At 38.9% G+C, this 16,197-nt stretch overlaps 1 protein-coding gene across 8 annotated transcripts; it reads left to right on the plus strand.

Annotated features, from left to right (window-relative positions):
* Positions 1-25: 25 nt before the first annotated feature.
* cfap221 (cilia and flagella associated protein 221) lies at positions 26-14,817 on the plus strand. Of its 8 annotated transcripts, none has more exons than XM_016673859.1 (26): positions 50-115; positions 251-312; positions 873-1,102; positions 1,183-1,283; positions 1,381-1,467; positions 1,551-1,646; positions 1,721-1,821; positions 1,949-2,052; positions 3,635-3,794; positions 5,344-5,455; positions 5,553-5,643; positions 5,813-5,924; positions 6,121-6,208; positions 7,605-7,694; positions 8,172-8,267; positions 8,812-8,899; positions 8,980-9,062; positions 9,334-9,414; positions 10,490-10,618; positions 10,689-10,808; positions 10,896-10,981; positions 11,063-11,135; positions 11,357-11,421; positions 13,002-13,097; positions 13,200-13,313; positions 13,930-14,817. In XM_016673859.1, exons 3-26 carry the CDS (start codon positions 946-948, stop codon positions 14,018-14,020), a joined length of 2,421 nt encoding a protein of 806 aa, XP_016529345.1. In that variant the 5' UTR covers positions 50-115; positions 251-312; positions 873-945; the 3' UTR covers positions 14,021-14,817. The 8 variants fall into 8 exon arrangements, with proteins under 8 accessions (XP_016529350.1, XP_016529343.1, XP_016529345.1 ...); XM_016673863.1 differs by having other exon boundaries at positions 905-1,102; XM_016673864.1 differs by lacking the exon at positions 251-312 and having other exon boundaries at positions 26-115; positions 905-1,102.
* Positions 14,818-16,197: the final 1,380 nt, after the last annotated feature.

Genomic DNA, 16,197 nt, shown 5'->3' on the forward strand with positions numbered 1-16,197 from the left:
GGAACGCGCTCGCCCCTGTCCTCGCCCCTTGCCCGTCACCATGGTAACATAGGCGTCTGTTGCGTTCCGTTTCGTAAACGGTGAGAGATAAATGTGTTTAGACGTCTCTTCTCTGGTAGGACAATTCATGAAATATGGCAAAGTTTAATAGTGTCATTAAACTTTGTGTCATTAAACGTTTCGTGCTCGAAATAACTTTTGTTTACGTTAATGCGGATCTAAGTAAGCTAATGATCTAAATTTGTTGCAGCGTGATTTTTTTTTTTTACTTTGCCACCAGAGTTAATACGCAGTCAGAAAGTTTGAACCCAGGTCTGAATAAGTATGGAACATTTTCTTCAATTTGTTCTCTAAGTTGCTTCAGTTTATTAATTTTTTCACCAATCTGTCCCTCATTTCTCTTTTCCTCCTTGCTTTGTTTATTTCTCTTGTTTTTGTTGTTTGTTTCATGTTTCCTATCTTCATTCCTTCTATTTTTGCTTCATTTTGTTCCTTCTATAATTTTTCTTCCTACTCTTTTTATGTCCCTCATTTCCTCCACTTAACATCTTTCCTCCTTCCCACTTCCTTTTTTTTCCTTTCATACCCGTTTGTCCATCCATTCCTCCTTCCATTCTTTCTACCTCGTTTCCTTTCTCCTTCCTTTATTTCTTCAACCCACTTAGTCTTCCTCCCATCTTTTCTTCCTTCCATCCTTTCACCATCCATCCTTTTTTCCTTCCTTCCTAGTGGATTTTGACTTCTGCAGAAATAAGTCTGAATTTTCTCTCCTGAAACATAGAAAACATGCAACAACAGAAATAATAGTAGTACTAATAAATTTGATGTGAATAAATACTGCCTTTTTCTGTCTTCTCATCGCTTATTTCTAGGTTTGCCAGTATTATTATTTCTCAACACACAGCAGTCTCCTTGACTCCCCTCCAGCCTTCTGCCATCCCTCTCATGAGGAGGCAGAGCTTACCTTTCTCCAGGATGGAGGTGGCCCCGCCTGTCCCGCAGACGCAATCGGAGATCCAGAAGAAAGAGAGGTCTCTGCCCCTGAGCCAGCTGGTGGAGGAGACCAGGAGCAAAGTCCTCCCAAATCATCTGTTGGATTCAAGTGCGTGCATCAACCCTGTCTCTCTGATGCGCTGCTTTAATTATTTGATTTTCTCAACATGTCTTCATGTTCTCTTTAAGAAATCTACGCCAGACTGAAAGTTAACAGTCACATCGAAGCAGAACCCGCTGAGCTTCACTTTAGCGGCTTTGAGCTTGGGAAGAGTTACACCAAGACCGTGGTGAGGATAACTCCGGTCCAGACAAAAACACCGATTTGTGAGTTGGTGAAGCTCAAATGGTCCTCAGGACTTGATGAAAGCTCTTTTTCTCCCTCAGAATCTAATCAACATTTCAAATGCACCGGTGAATATTCATATAATTCCAACCCTAACAAAGCACTTCCAGACAACTTACACCAAAAAGGTATCCCTTGACCTGAATCTACCCTGAATCACTTGTTCTTGAGTCCAGTCAGTGTTGACGCTCGCCTCCTTGTGTGTGCTAAGGACCGTCTCATCCCCGGCCTCGCCTACACTGTGAACGTTGCCTTCTGCCCAGATGATTGGCGTTACTTCAGCGACTGCATCCGTGTTCACTGCAAGGTTAGCGTCTTGTTAAGGTCGACCTTCGTCACACTTCTTTCACCTCAACGTTTTCCAACTCCTCTCCTTTTAAGGATGAAGAGAACCTGTTAATTCCAGTCCATGCTTATCCTGTCATCAGTGACCTGCACATCCCCACTCACATCGACCTCTCCGCCATACCGCTCGGGCAAAGGTGTGTGTGGAACGTTTTTTTTTTTGGTTTTTTTTACCTTCCATCTGCCCGGACTATATCGCTTTGAATTCTTCAATGCAGCTAAGCTCGGTTTTAAAATCTTCTTTTTCTTCTTCCCTGTCTCCAGTGTTGATCATGTAATTCCCCTGAGATGCAGCTGTCCAGTTGACTTTGAGTTTCAGGTGTGCATTATTCAGCCACATGATGCCTACTCCATCCACCCCGTCACAGGTAAAGATGTGTAAAATTGCTTAATTTCATCTCAAAGACGATCAAAAGGAAATAATGAAAAATACGAACACCACACTTTTAATTATCTGTGGAAGAAAACTATCACTCTTCTTATCTTATGCTGATCTGTCCAAAAAAAAACAAAACAACAACAACAAAAAAAAACAGCAAAACACATTGGAGTTTGTGGCTATAGTAATGAAAGTTTATTTTTAACTTTAACTTACTTTTAGCCCTCCAGATTTAGAATCCAGCCACTAGACAAAGCAAGTGCTTTCATTGCTTTCCCCAATCTTCAGAGCCATGTGTTGTGTATTATATAAGCATTTGCAGGACTTGAAGGGTCCCTCCAGTTTCCACACGCTGCCACACAGCAGCAATCGGTTGTCTGGAAAGCATCACAACAGATGGCGGAAAAAGCACTTGGGATCCGGATTACAGCTGGCTTAACTGTTGGAACGAGAAGAAGAAAGATACAAATGAGTTTCAGTTTTTTTTTTCTTTTTTTTTGGACATGCCGATATGGGCTCCCTCTTTTCTCCTTATACAGATAACAGCACTGCTTGAAAACACACAATAGTGGTAGGTTGACCTTATGGTTCAGTTTTCACTATCTTCTTCAATCCCTAAATAGACGGAAGACAGGAAGGTAGCATGATAAAAATTGACTTTAAAGCAAGAATCTCTCTTTATCATCTTCTAAATCCACTTATGCATTGCAGGTACACCCTGGACATGTTGCCAGGTCAATACAGAGCAAAACAGAAACAAACAGGACACATGCATCAACACAAACTGACTAAAGGAAAGCTAGAGTCGCTGATTAAACTAACAAATCTGTAAAACACGTTACAATTTTATCCAAATCCATTTCCGTTTTATTTCCATAATTATGAGTATATTAAATCAATTTATTTCCCTTGGAAATTCAGTTCTTTTGATGAATTATGGAGTGAAAAATTAATAAACATTCTCAAATCTCACAAAAAGTTTTGATATTACTCCCTATTTGCGTTAATTGTAGTTCAGATCCGTGTTGGTGCCAGCTCATTTTAATTGATCAAACCAAAATATGAGTTTTCTCAGGCTGGTAGGTTTTATTTAACTCAGTCAAATTACCACATTATTAAATAATATGAAGATATTACAGAAAGTAACTTGAAATTATTGGGTTTCATACTGGGTACAAAAAGCCCTGAAGGCTGGCGCTAGACAATGCGCGGCGAATACAAAAATCCTTTTTGTATCTGAAAAAGACCAAAAGTACCGAGTGGTGAATGTATTTGATGCATACTTTGTATAATAAAGACATAACCTTTTTATCTTTTTCTTTGGCATCGAACCAGTTTAAATAATAAAAAGAGAAAGAATAAGAGAGAATGTTAGAGATTTTTCAGACTCCAATGTCTGTGAACATTGGAACATTGAAGGTTGCTTAGTTCAGCACTAAGCAACCTTCAAATAAATCTGTTTTACTTTAACCAGAAATGCTAGCACATAGCATGTAGCTAAAACAAACAGTCGGTATCTTCATAAAGTCAGCGACGTTAGCCTCAGATCACGTGCAAACCCTATTTTGCAGGTGTGATACCAGCCAATGGGGAAGTCCTGCTGACCGTGACGTTCTGTCCTCTCCAGTATGAAACGTCTCAGTTCACCTTCCAGCTGGTCGTCTCACAGTTCAACACCAAGCCCTACTTGTGCACCATCACCGGGTTCTCCAGGCCCAATTTACCTCTCAGGTAAAGCAACCAAAAAACGATGCATACGTACAGCATCTCAAAGTTTGAGATTTGTTAAGAATCTCAAACTTCTCAACAAAGTATTGGGATGTAAACACTGAGAAATAATGAGGTTGAACTTTTAGTTTATGTTTTTCTACTCTGTGTATGTGTGTGTGTGTGTGTTTGTGTAAACTTGTGGTCATGAGTATTGGATGTCCCACATAAATAGTTAAAATGATTTCTTTCTTTTCTGTTGCTCTTATGAAACAATAAAAACGTTTCGAGGTTTTCCGAGAGCAAACTGCCAATAAGACAAGTCTGAAGCGAAAACACAGATTCTCCGCAAATGGCTTTGTGTGCCTGATTAGAGCATCCCATTCATTTCTCCAGCTAGCATAAAAAACCTAATGTTTAATTCTGCTCCCATGAGAATGATGGTGCCATCCATCACGCAGCAGTAGCTTCTTCCACCTCACTGTCTGCTGTTATCTTCCCCAAAAGTTAATAATTCATTGGGAGAGAAAAAAAGCGTGCTAGCTGCTGCAGTGATATCAGAATAGATAATACTTCTTAATGGATGTTTAGCATATAAAACACTCCCCCCTCACCCCTCCCCCTCTCTCTGTCTGTGTTTGTTGTTTCCCACAGTGGAACCAAATGATAGATAAGATATGTGCATGTGAAATACCCCAAAAAATAAATATCTAGACCTTGAGGCTGAATCAATGTTTGATTCTGCCTGTTTGGTGTCTCTCCAGAATGACTTATCTGACATGGATAAAGATGTTTTTACAACAAACTAAAGATTATCCAGTCATATTTTAATCACCGTGATTCAGTTCTGCATTTTTGCATTAATGTAATCAGGCTCGTACGACACTCTGCTGACACTATGTAATAAATCTGCGATCAATTTTTCAAGGAGGCTGTTGGATTATAATACTTTATCAGACGTTGTTTCATAAAGGAAAATGGAGAATAAGCCATAAAGAGGTGAATTAATCATAATCAGTATCGACATTGCAATATTTAGAGAATAAATCATCCAGTGTTTTTCTGATGTAATGCAGCTCCATGTTTAATGATTTATCTGAATATTTTGTCACTCTGGACTGATTATGCAACTCATATTGAATTGAATTTTTTTTTTTTTTTCCATCTCAGTTTGTCAAAATAGTTGACAGCTCCTAAAATTCATACATTCAGTTTGTAATATTTGTTTAATTTGAGATTTTCTGCTCTGTTTGCAACTTGTTTGACCTGTTTGAACAACTGGCATTAATAATTCCTATAACTTATAAAAGTAAAAATATCATCTGTAAATTTAAAGTGAGTGTTGGTATTTATGCAATAAAAATGGACTGAAAAGTCAATAAAAATGCAAAATACATTTAAGTTGTAAAGATGAGTGAACACGGATTCTCCAACAAGACACTGCAACTTTTGCCAACCATGTTTGTCTCTTAAATCCAATAAAGTTGCTTATTAAGTTGCCTTACTTATTTTTATTATTCAAACCTTTAGACTCCAGCTTTGTTCTTTTTGTTTTTATGTATATTTTTGTTAGAACACCACATGTCAGATTTGAAGCCCCCGTAGGAGACGGAGCTCGTCCTTCCCTACCATCTTCTGGACGTAAAAGCAAGCAGACCTCAGTCAAGGAGGCCGACAAATTAAAGGTTCCTATTTAGTACATTTTTCTCTTTATTATTTAATTTTTTGATCTATACATTTCTTTGTCTTGAAAAGATTTGTTGTGCTATTTCTTCTCTCTAGGCAGTAAAAAATGAGGCGGATGTTCCCCAACCATCTCCCATGGATGTCTGTAGCCCTGGAGGGGTGGCGAAAATTCTCATCAAAGACACGAGTAAACCAGATTCAGAAGACCTAAACTGCAACCCCAATGATTTTACTCCTAAACCTGACATGGCTGTGACCCTTTAAACAATTGTTCTGTCTCTTATAACTCAATTTGCTTCCATTAAACTGTAACCGATGTCTCTTGCTTTATGTCCTCGGCGCTAACGCAACTTCAGCCTTTTCCTGCGGCGGTACGAAAGGAAATCTAAACAGTCAGGTGAAAGAGGCTGTCTTCATGAAAAAGGTTCAGCAGGTTACTGAGGAGGAGCAATACAACTATATCAAATGGTAGGTAAAACTCAAAAACTGGATTTCATCTTAAATGCTCAGTGTCGATTTGCTGGGTTGGTGAAGTCTTTCTTAATAAACCTCAATAGAACTAAGAAAAGGGTTTCAGAAAATCTCTACATTTGCACATTTCTCCACGCTGTTGTTTGTACTTTTTCCTCCACATGTGGCCATTTCTTCTGTGTGTTGCAATCAGCCAAGTTCATCTAGGTGAGGAGCCAATGTCGAAGAAAAGGCAGAAGCAGATACTGGAGGAGAGAGAGACGGCTCTGCAGGAATACATGGTGAGTTTCAGCAGTAAACAGTATGTGAGAAAGTACACTAATTATTTATAGCATTGAACTTTTTTTACATTTCGTCACGTCATTACCGCAAATTTTAAATTATTTAAAGGGATTTTATGTGAGCGACCTGTGTGTCATTATAGAAGAAGAGAGAAGTAAAATTATACATAGATTTGAAAATATTCTGAAAACAACAACTCTCAGGTTTGATTTTTAATTAAACTAGGTCTGAACTTTAACTAGGGCACTTTTGACACGTGGTATCTGGATGTTTAGGGTCTTTACTGTAATCACAGCAATTCTTTTGCAATTCTTTTGTTTGATTTCACATTTTTTTGCTCTTGGTCTTCTTAGGAAGCAGAAGGAAAAGATCTCATAATTTTCAATATTTTTACCAAAAACAAAAAAATCTGAAAAGTGTGGCATGCATTTGTTTTCTGCTTCCCTGAATGATCACATTTTCTGCAATCTCCGCTTCAAATCAGTTGGGCATAATTAGTGGCATCAAATAACACCATACAGTTTGATATATGAATGATCTTTAATTAAAATTTTGAAAATAATATTTTAAATCCACCATTTTGTTTCAGTTGTGTAAATTACTCCCATTAAAAGTCAATTTAATCTTTATGTTTTCAATGTTTTTCTCTGTTGAATATGCTCTTTATCATCGTGAAAAATGCTTCCGCTTTTAAGTGATTGATTTTATTTAGTAACCATAGAAACAAGGCAAGGTCGGCCAAAGCCAGTTCAGTATTGAAATACGAGTTTTTGTACGGCTGAAGCTTAACAGCCCTTCCTTTCTCATCTCATCGCTGATGCTGTAATCCACTCACACACACACACACACACACACATGCACATGCACAGGGAGTGTTGTCTGTTTTACAGCCTCATATCACAGCACGTTACTTCTATATTTTATGGGAACTCTTGTTTTTATGGGAGGAATGAAATGCTGATTAAAGGCCAGAACACAAACATTTATGCAGACGTACAGTTTTGTAATCTTCCAGGAAGAGTTTTACCACCTGGGAATATTAAATCACTAAATTAGGCTGCCTTATTTCCTGTGACAAGGAGAACATTTCCTCATCAGCCAAAAGATTTTAGGCTTGATGTAGCAGAGAAATATGTTGAAATCCTTTCTTTTAAGTGCTTTTGCAATAACCAAATGCTGAAATGTTGTGTAAATCCCCCCCAGAAACATCTGCTTTATTTGCTATATGCTAAAACTCACTTTTTATTTACACAATTCTTACATTTTTCTTTCAAATCAGACAGGTGATGCGTGTGGAAAAGAGAGAGTTATTTGTAGTCTAAACCGTTTATTACACTTTAATTGTAGTTTTATAGACGGAATGCTAATAGTAATCATGTGCTGATTGTGTTAAAGGTAAAAAAAAAAGACGAGAGGCAAGATGAAGACTTCGCTCCCAAGCAGACCCAACTTTCATCGAAACGGATGCTTCGAGATAACGAATGGGTCATCCTTTAGCTTCTCTTTGTTTGTTATGTTAAAATTAAACATTTTAAATTGAAACATTAGAACAACTGAAAACAAGGTGGGAGAGTAACCTGGTTGTTTAGAAGGATGCACCGATCCACTTTTTTCACTACCGATACCGATACAGATATCTGAAGCTTCACTGAATTGATTTAAAAAATTTCTTTTTTTTAAACACACAAATATAAATGTACTGAATAACACATTTATTTGAGAACTCTGCACCAGCACTGTATACTTAAATACACCAAAAACTTCACAAAGTTGCTCAAACATGTAAAAAATAAACAAGATTTTTTTTTTTTTTTTCGACATCGGTACCAATATAGATATTGATATCTGATCGGTGCATCTCTATTTATCCATTCCATTATATTCATACTTTTTCCACTGTGACCAATCAGATCTGAGTCCTTAAGCTGTTCTTCTAGTAAAGTTTTCCCCAATCCTTTCCAGAATCAAGATGAAGCACCGGTCTTCCAGTCGTACACCAGCATTTACTGGGACCTGAAACAGAGAACCCTCACACTTTTCCAGCAGGCAGCTCGGAAGGTATAAGTGCAAAAATCAGGAGTGGACTGTGTGGTATTGTTAGTGGATAATATCTCTCTGTAAATTTTTATGCCAGGACAAAGAAAAAAAAAATAAGTCGGTTTAAATGAATGAAGGCGGATGTCATTTTCTCTGTGTGCCTCATTAGAGGGTTAGCCCCCCTGCAGCCCTGTCACTTTCAGCTCAGTCAGGTGGAGATTTCTAATTGGCTTTAGGTTCAGTCAGGATCCATTAGTGTTCTTATTTATATTAATTACTCTAGCATATAAGCAGACCTCTTTATGTGGCGTCTACAATATAAGATAAGCGAAGGGAAAACTCGATGAAACTAAGATGATTCATTGCTGCTGGCGAGCCACTTTTTTAATTTCACAAAGGCTTCAGTTTGCAGAATGAAACTGATCCGAGTCCGCCGGACCTCATTAGAAGCTTGTTATGGAGAAAGGAAGGAAGCTAAAAGTCTTGAATGTCAGAAAATAATTAAGAGTCAGCATGAAGTTTGAAGTTGTGGCGAATCGGTCACAGGCTCGCGTCTGCCTTCCAGGTGGTGATCCAATGCCGCATGCAGCGCAGACTGGCCTCTTTAAAGAAACTGGTGGACAGTATAAAGAAGGCTTCGTCGAAGGGGAACGGTTTGAATCATCTGTACTATTCAGGTAAAAAAACGTCAGGATGACATGCTGCATCTACAGCTAATCTTTTTGTTTCTTAGCTAAGGACAGAGCAAGTGTCATATCTCCAGACGATGTGTTGCCGTCATCTTTCCCAAATTCCCCCCATGAGGACAATTCCACGGTGAGAACGCCTTTAAACTCTGCATAATGTAATACGCTTTTCTTCTTCTTTTTTTCCAGTACATTTTCAATTAAACAGTTTGACATGAAGAAATGAGGCAATTTTCATCCATTACTTCCTGTGGGAAACATAATTGATCCAACAATGGAATCAGCTAGGAAGCTGGGATGCTGGTGCTCTGATTAAATCTTTGATTCAGACGCCCTGCAGAGTTCTGGACCTCAGAGTTGAGTTGAATAAAAATGTCCATTTGTCTTCTTGATATTTCAAGGCTCTTAGGAATTTTGTGGCTCTGCCTGTGGATCCTATCGACGTGACCGTGACAGCACACATTCCTTTCTTCAACCTCCAGGTCAGCACCTATTAAAGCACCTGGCGCTCATATATCACCGGATATGTAACCAGCAGCGTGTTGGATTCTAATTCAATAGTAAGATGATAGAAAGGGTCTGGAGCGGTTTCCAGGTCTAGATAAGGAAGAAAATGTAAGTGAAGGAAAAATATTATAATTCCAAAATGTGTTCCTTTTTCCATATTTTTATAAATCCACTCATCCAAATTTAAAACCTGACCAAAGTAGAAATATAAGCTTATTTCTTTGTTGATTATAGAAAACTCTAGAAATCTGAAGTATGTGCAGGAACCCTGTCTATATTAATTTTTTACAGCAGCATTATATCGCCATCCTTTTTTTCCAGCTGACATTTGCCAAAAGGCAATGAACACACCGGTCAGGTTGTGAGTTCTTTACTGAGACAGACAGCCATATGCTCCCACACTCACATTATCTTAGCATCAGCGGCTAGCTTAACATTTATGCCTGTAGACAGGAGCACTGAGAAGGAAACCCAGCAGAGAGCATGTCCGCACCGTCTCCAGGTGGCCTTTACCAACTATTCACCTTTTCATCCTTCACAAAAATAAATGTTCTTCCCTCATTAGTATTTAATGACCCATTAATTGTCTGGTACGCTAGGGAATATTTTAGGTACAACCTTCCTGCTTAGATTTGAAAACAGAAGAAGACTATAAAACAGAAAATCCAACCACATTCATACTGACTGAACGTACAAAGTGGCTGCTTTGTTTTACACGCGGGAAAAGCAGCATAAAGAACCACGTAGAAGTTGATTGTTTCTGCAGGTGTGGATAATATGAGGAAGTGATATGATGTGCTGAAGGACTGTGCATCTAGGAAGTGATATTAAAGAAAGCAGAGTTCATGTGGAGCATTTGAAATAACATATGGCAGGAGGCTCTGATAGCAACATGCAGCCAGAATGATTTACTGTGCTTCTAATCTACAAAATGATTGTCTTTGAGTAAATATAAGGTTGATTTTTTTTGAGACAATATGAAGGTAAAAATGCATTCACTTTTTTCTAAGATTCAGGTAATCTAACCATGCTAACGTTGCTGCTGTCCAGGTTCCCCAGCACTACAAGCTGATGGGTTACCAACCCCCTTCTGCCTGGGACGCGTTTAGCTCCTATTATCCCACTACGCTGGCCAGACCTCTTCGTGCTGCAGCGCCGGCAACGACGACGCACCGTAATGTAAGAAAAATGTATGTCAGACTCAATATGCGCGTCAGTATGTCTGTCATATTTATTATCTCCCTTTTAGGAAGTGCAGGGTCCAGTCGAAGAGGGAGACAGAATGATGGACATGGAGACTGCTGGACTCTCCTTCACGCCTCCTGAAACTCTCATCAGGCCTTTCAATGCAAACCCTCTCAGAATCTTTGTACGGATGGGATTTGTTGTGACTTCACATCCATTCGTACAGGAAGCACATCCGGCTGATTATTTATTTACTGACATTTTGATTTAGAACCCGACCCCGGGCCTTCAGACCTTTAAACTGCAGCCCAAGTACCTGGAGAGCGACATGGAGGTTCACCTCTGTGCTCTGCCCAAGTAAACACAGCCTCGCAAACTTACACTGTCGTTTTCATTTTTCTTAAAGCTTCTTACATTCGATTATTATGGTTTGTGTAGGTTTGCACTCTGTGAGAGCAACAGATCTGGCTTAATGCCACTAACTCCACAGGCACACTTTCTTCACTACCAGGTAATTTTCTTTCTTTTTTCTCAGATTACAACAATACAATACATTTTATTGGAATTTAATGTGACAGAAGAACTGGAATTAGCAATTATGTTTCTTTTGATGTCCTTTTTTTATTTTTCTGTGGACCCAATCTCCATTTTCAACTCATGAATAAGGGAAAAATATAGCTTTTTTTTTCTAAAATTATTCAGTTTCATCTTTTTTTTCTTTCCTAACAACAGGAAGCAACCAGCATGAACATAAAACAGGTCTTCCTCCCAGTCACCAATATGAGCTCTCCTCGTAGGTATGTGCCGAGTGCTGTCATTTTAACCAGAAGGTTAAAATAGCCTTTTTACCTAAAGAATGCTGGGTAATCTCAGCATCAACTTATTCTGCTTCTGCCTCGTCCTCCGATTTGAAAACAAGAACCAAAAACCAAATTCAGCCGTAACAAAAAGTAAACAAATATTGCATATTTCTCACGCGAAAAACCAAGGCTCCACTTGAAGTCCTACATTTTTTGTTTACGCAATACAAGCTTCCCGCTTTTAGAGGAATTCCTCTGTTTACACGAGCATAATTAGAGATATTTTCATAGCTAATAGCATCTTAACAATTGTTGACGTGAGATGTCTTACATGTCATGTTTCAGACATGTTTTAACTCTCATGTTTATGCCGCTGGAGAGGCTGTAACCCTCCACATCCTTCGTTGTAGTCCCAGCTTCGGTGTTCGTTCCATCATCTGGCACACTGCATTACAGACAACACAGCTCATCACGGTTGTCCCGTATTAATATGTAATGGAGGAGTCCAACATACTCCACCTCCTGCCAGGTCGCTGAATGTCAGATTGTCTGCTTGTAATATATCCACCATTACTCATAACACATTCATAGAGTCAGAGAGAGAATGCTAGGACAGCCTTATACACTATAAGTTGAATCTCAACTTTCAGACATGTTATTTAAAGTCTATAAATTAAATCTCGATGGAAGGAGAGATGAATTCATTCCTCTTTTTGTAGTGCTGTTGTTCATCTTAAGCTCAAGTGTCTCTATTAAAGAATCTGGGTCAGTCTGTATGGAGGCTAACATGGAGAAATAATGATTTATTCAGTTTTCAGCCTAAAAAGACGGGAAGGAAGTGATATTTGATGTAGCGTGTTAGCAAACACGGCTCTGGTTTGTCCTGTTCTCCTTTTGCACGCTATTCTGTGCAAACACTTTCTTCATCTGACCGTTCTCCAGATAGCAACAGCGTGTGATTTACAGTGTGATTTACACTCATCCAGCATGATGGAGGCTCTTGCTTTAGGTACCAAACTGAACAGTTCAATGCTGATTAGGAAGAAATGAGGGTTCACAATGTTTTTAACTCGCCTTTTAAACTTTACCTTTAATAACAGTGCAATCAGTAATACTTTTATAACAAATTTATATCAGTAATGATTTCTTGGTTAATGCCAAGTTGTCATAACAAAGACATTTTGAATAATGTCAACTTTGTATTAAAAGTGTCATAATTTACTGAATGACGCTTTATGACAACAGTCATAACTATTCATGAAGGCTTATTCATGTTCATGACATGTGTTATGTCAGTCTTATTCAACCCCCTTCAAATAAAGAATATATTAGTGCATAATATATATGCACTAATATACAATTTTCTTTTGTACATTTGTCTCAATAGAGGTCTTAAATTTCATTTGTAATGGTCTTCAACAGTTTTGAAATTTGAGTGGGTGAAACCTGCAGAAATGCCGTTCTTTGTGTTGCACAGACTCCTGACGAAACGACAAATCCCACAGCTTCTGTGCAGAGTGAGATTTTAGACATCCATTTTCACAGGATTATTTTATATTTGCATGTTTCTCCTGCAGGTCTGTCGACTACGACACAGACATCCTTCCTCTCTCTGCCCCTCCTCTTCTCCCTGGCCCCCCCAATGATTATCATTTGCAGCTAACAGAGACCTCGTAAGCCCCTCACATCGTTGTTTACACACCACACCGCCTCCAGGTGAGCCCCTCCCTTTTCCCCTCCACCCATGATGTCATTCATGTAAAACTGTGTTGCAGGTGTGAAGGTCCGGGAATCCAGCTGACGCCAGAGATGATCTTAGCCGAGTTCCAGTTGAGGAAAGCTCAAACTCCTGTCTCCAATAGCAACCTGAACATAGGGATAACACCCAGGTCAGTTCAAAGTCAGATTCGGTCCAGCAGAGTCGACAAACTCACATTGAGAAGGAAACACTTTTTTCCAAGACGATAAATACAGATGGGCCCACATTTAAAATAAATTTAAAAAAAAAAACACGTTTGGTTTTAGGAGGGGAACCATTCTGCATAAACAAAGCATAAAGTTAACGAATGAGCACATCGTGTAGCTGGAGTTCCTTTCGACAAGAGCTTCCTGGCAGCTGCATCTCACTGGATGATATGCAGAGGTCTTTAACTGCTGTCTAAACAGCGAGGCAGACCTTTTCTTTGTGTTTCATCCTGCAGCGAATCCGCTCCGCCTCTGTCTTCCTCTGACATCTTGTTCATAGGTTGATGTTGTAAAATGTTCGTCTCAATCTTATCAAAAAGGAAACAGAACCTTTTATTCATCTTTGGAACGTCTGAGATTGAAATGATAGCAGACTTTGTGATAAAACTAGCTTTTTTTTTTTTTTTTTTTTCAATTTGAAATTGCAGCTGAGGGAAAAAAAGGTCCGCCTTGTAGAAACGCCGGATGTTTACGGTTTTGAAGTGTTTTGAGCTACCTCTTCTCCTCCCATAATATTGACGTGAAGCTGCTCCGTTACAGGCTGGAGGTGAACTACACATCTGACATCAACCAGATGCAAACAAGACTGATGGCCAGGCTGAAGGAGTTTGAAGAAGAGGAGCTTGAATAAGCAAAAAAAGACGCTGCACACACACACACACACACTCACACAGACACATCATCTTCAGGAATAAACACTACTGCTTTCCTCCGGAGGCACATTATTCAGCAGCCATCCTACTCAGCCTCGTGCAAGACTCTCCTTTGTCTGTTTTTGCCACTTCTGTAAAATGAAACCCAGTCACTTTGGCGCCCACCTGTAAGGCTTCTTCCTGCCCACTCAGAGTTGCCTATAAGCCTCCCTTCTGAGCTCTCAGAAAGGCTGGAAGTGTGTTATCCCTCCACCTACTTGATCCTGCAAAGGCACAGCCGCAGAACCTTCCAACATCAGCTCTTAACAGCTTCGCTTTGACCGGACTTTTCATACTGAATTTTTCAAAATTTCACAATTTCTTTAGGTCTGACAGTGAATAGCAATTGAGATTTTTATTTTTGAGAAAATTCAGCTTTTAATTTGCCCTAAAGCCCCGCTGATTTGCAGCCATCCAGGGACCGGGTGTTATTCCAACGATAATTAGAGACATCAGATCTACATTCACACTTACACGACTGTAAGGGGGAAAAAAAAGGAAACAGCTGAGGTCAGGATTTAATTATCAAAAGAGCTGACAAGCTGTGAAGTCACTGGGATACAGTCCAGCAGGGCGCACGTGTCACCTGTCGCCCATAGAGGGAGCTCCAGCTCTATGACTCTGACTTAGCTGCTTGTGTTTGCCTATCAGTGAATGTGTGTGCACTCACTGTAAAGAAATAAAGTAACACTGAATTGCCTGTTTGTTCTCCCTTGTAGAGAAGCACACAAAGCCACAGAAACGGTGACATTATTTAGACATGAGGTTGGATCCAAACAGAAATGCAGAGTCATGCAGCTGTGTGGTTATTCTTTCACATTACATTGAGATGACAGTAGATTGTGTCCTTTTAGACTTTATTTTTTATTTTTTGGGGGCTTCAAAGAACAGTCCTACAGAAAAATATTTTATTTCCTTATTAACAATTATAAAAAAATGTTTTTTGCTTCTTTACTGGTTGAAAACTAAAATACAACAAGTAGGTTCAGCATGAAATTTGGAAAAATATCCTTACCACTTGAATCTGTTGGGTTTTTGATATGTTACAACAATTTATTTTATTTTAAAAAATCTGAAAAGTGTGGAGTACATTTAAATTTAGCTCCCCTGAGCTTTTTAGATCCACCTTTTTTTTTGCAATGACTGTACTGCTACCGGGTTTTTAGGTATGACACTGTCAGAGACAGACAGGATCTTTGAACACCAGTTTTCAAGCCACAGATTAAATATAATATATTCAAATTAAAGCAGATTTGTTCTAAACTACCCCATTAAAGCTCGAGCAGGACGTTTATACTTGTTGGCCTGCTGGAAGGTGAACTTCTGTCCCAGTTTCAAGTATTTTGCAGCCTCTAACAGGATTTATTAAAGCATTGTCCTGTATTTTGTTCAATATATTAATTCGTTCTTTTAATTCTTTATTTTTTCAGTCAGTGTTACAGAGTTAAAACTTAAAAAGCAGCAATATTCTCTGATCTTATCTATATGACAAAGTACGTACAAACTAATAAAGGCATGGGACAGAAAGACTTAGCAGTTGCTTGTGTGTGTTTTTTAACATTTCTTATCTTACCATTGTCTCTGAAACCCCATGGTGCTGGTTTCCAGCCTGAATGCTAATCCATGCAGGACTTTTTAGATTTTTGAGGACATTCCTTGTGCAGAATCTCCTTCTGCTGCTCCATCTTCACTTCATCGATCACCATTGGGATCCCTGGGGATGAATCATCAATAAGTCTCCTCTGCTACCTGCTGTCTCTTGATCCTCCTTCCTCAATCCAAAAAGCTGTTTTCTTCTCATTTTGCTGAACTATTGTCCGGCACTTCTCCATCCACGCCAACCAAATAAAGGTTGAGTTGTGTTTGGTTCAACTCTGAGTAAAGTCTAACGCTGAAAAACTTTAGGAAGCTAAATCAGTTTAATCTCAGACATAATACTTTCACTCTCAAGGCTGTTTGAATGTACTGTTAAGATTAAATGTCCTTTAAAGACTCCTTTACGTAACTCTGAGATGAAATTACTTTATTCATGTCTGTGCTTTCAGCTGAAGCTGAGAGTTAAAACGTAATGCTATCCAGTCAGAAATAAAACATAAAAAGCCTTCTTGATATCACA

This window comes from Poecilia formosa, unplaced genomic scaffold, assembly GCF_000485575.1.
Source record: "Poecilia formosa unplaced genomic scaffold, Poecilia_formosa-5.1.2 Scaffold83, whole genome shotgun sequence".
NCBI classification, from domain to species: Eukaryota; Metazoa; Chordata; class Actinopteri; order Cyprinodontiformes; family Poeciliidae; genus Poecilia; species Poecilia formosa.

Bases quoted from the DNA above. Each gene is read 5' to 3' on its own strand.
- cfap221 (XM_016673857.1), top strand. From the start codon at position 92: ATGTGTTTAGACGTCTCTTCTCTG. The intron at 116-927 runs GTAGGACAATTC...ACTCCCCTCCAG, and splicing joins GTTTAGACGTCTCTTCTCTG to CCTTCTGCCATCCCTCTCAT. The intron at 1,647-1,720 runs GTTAGCGTCTTG...TCTCCTTTTAAG, and splicing joins GCATCCGTGTTCACTGCAAG to GATGAAGAGAACCTGTTAAT.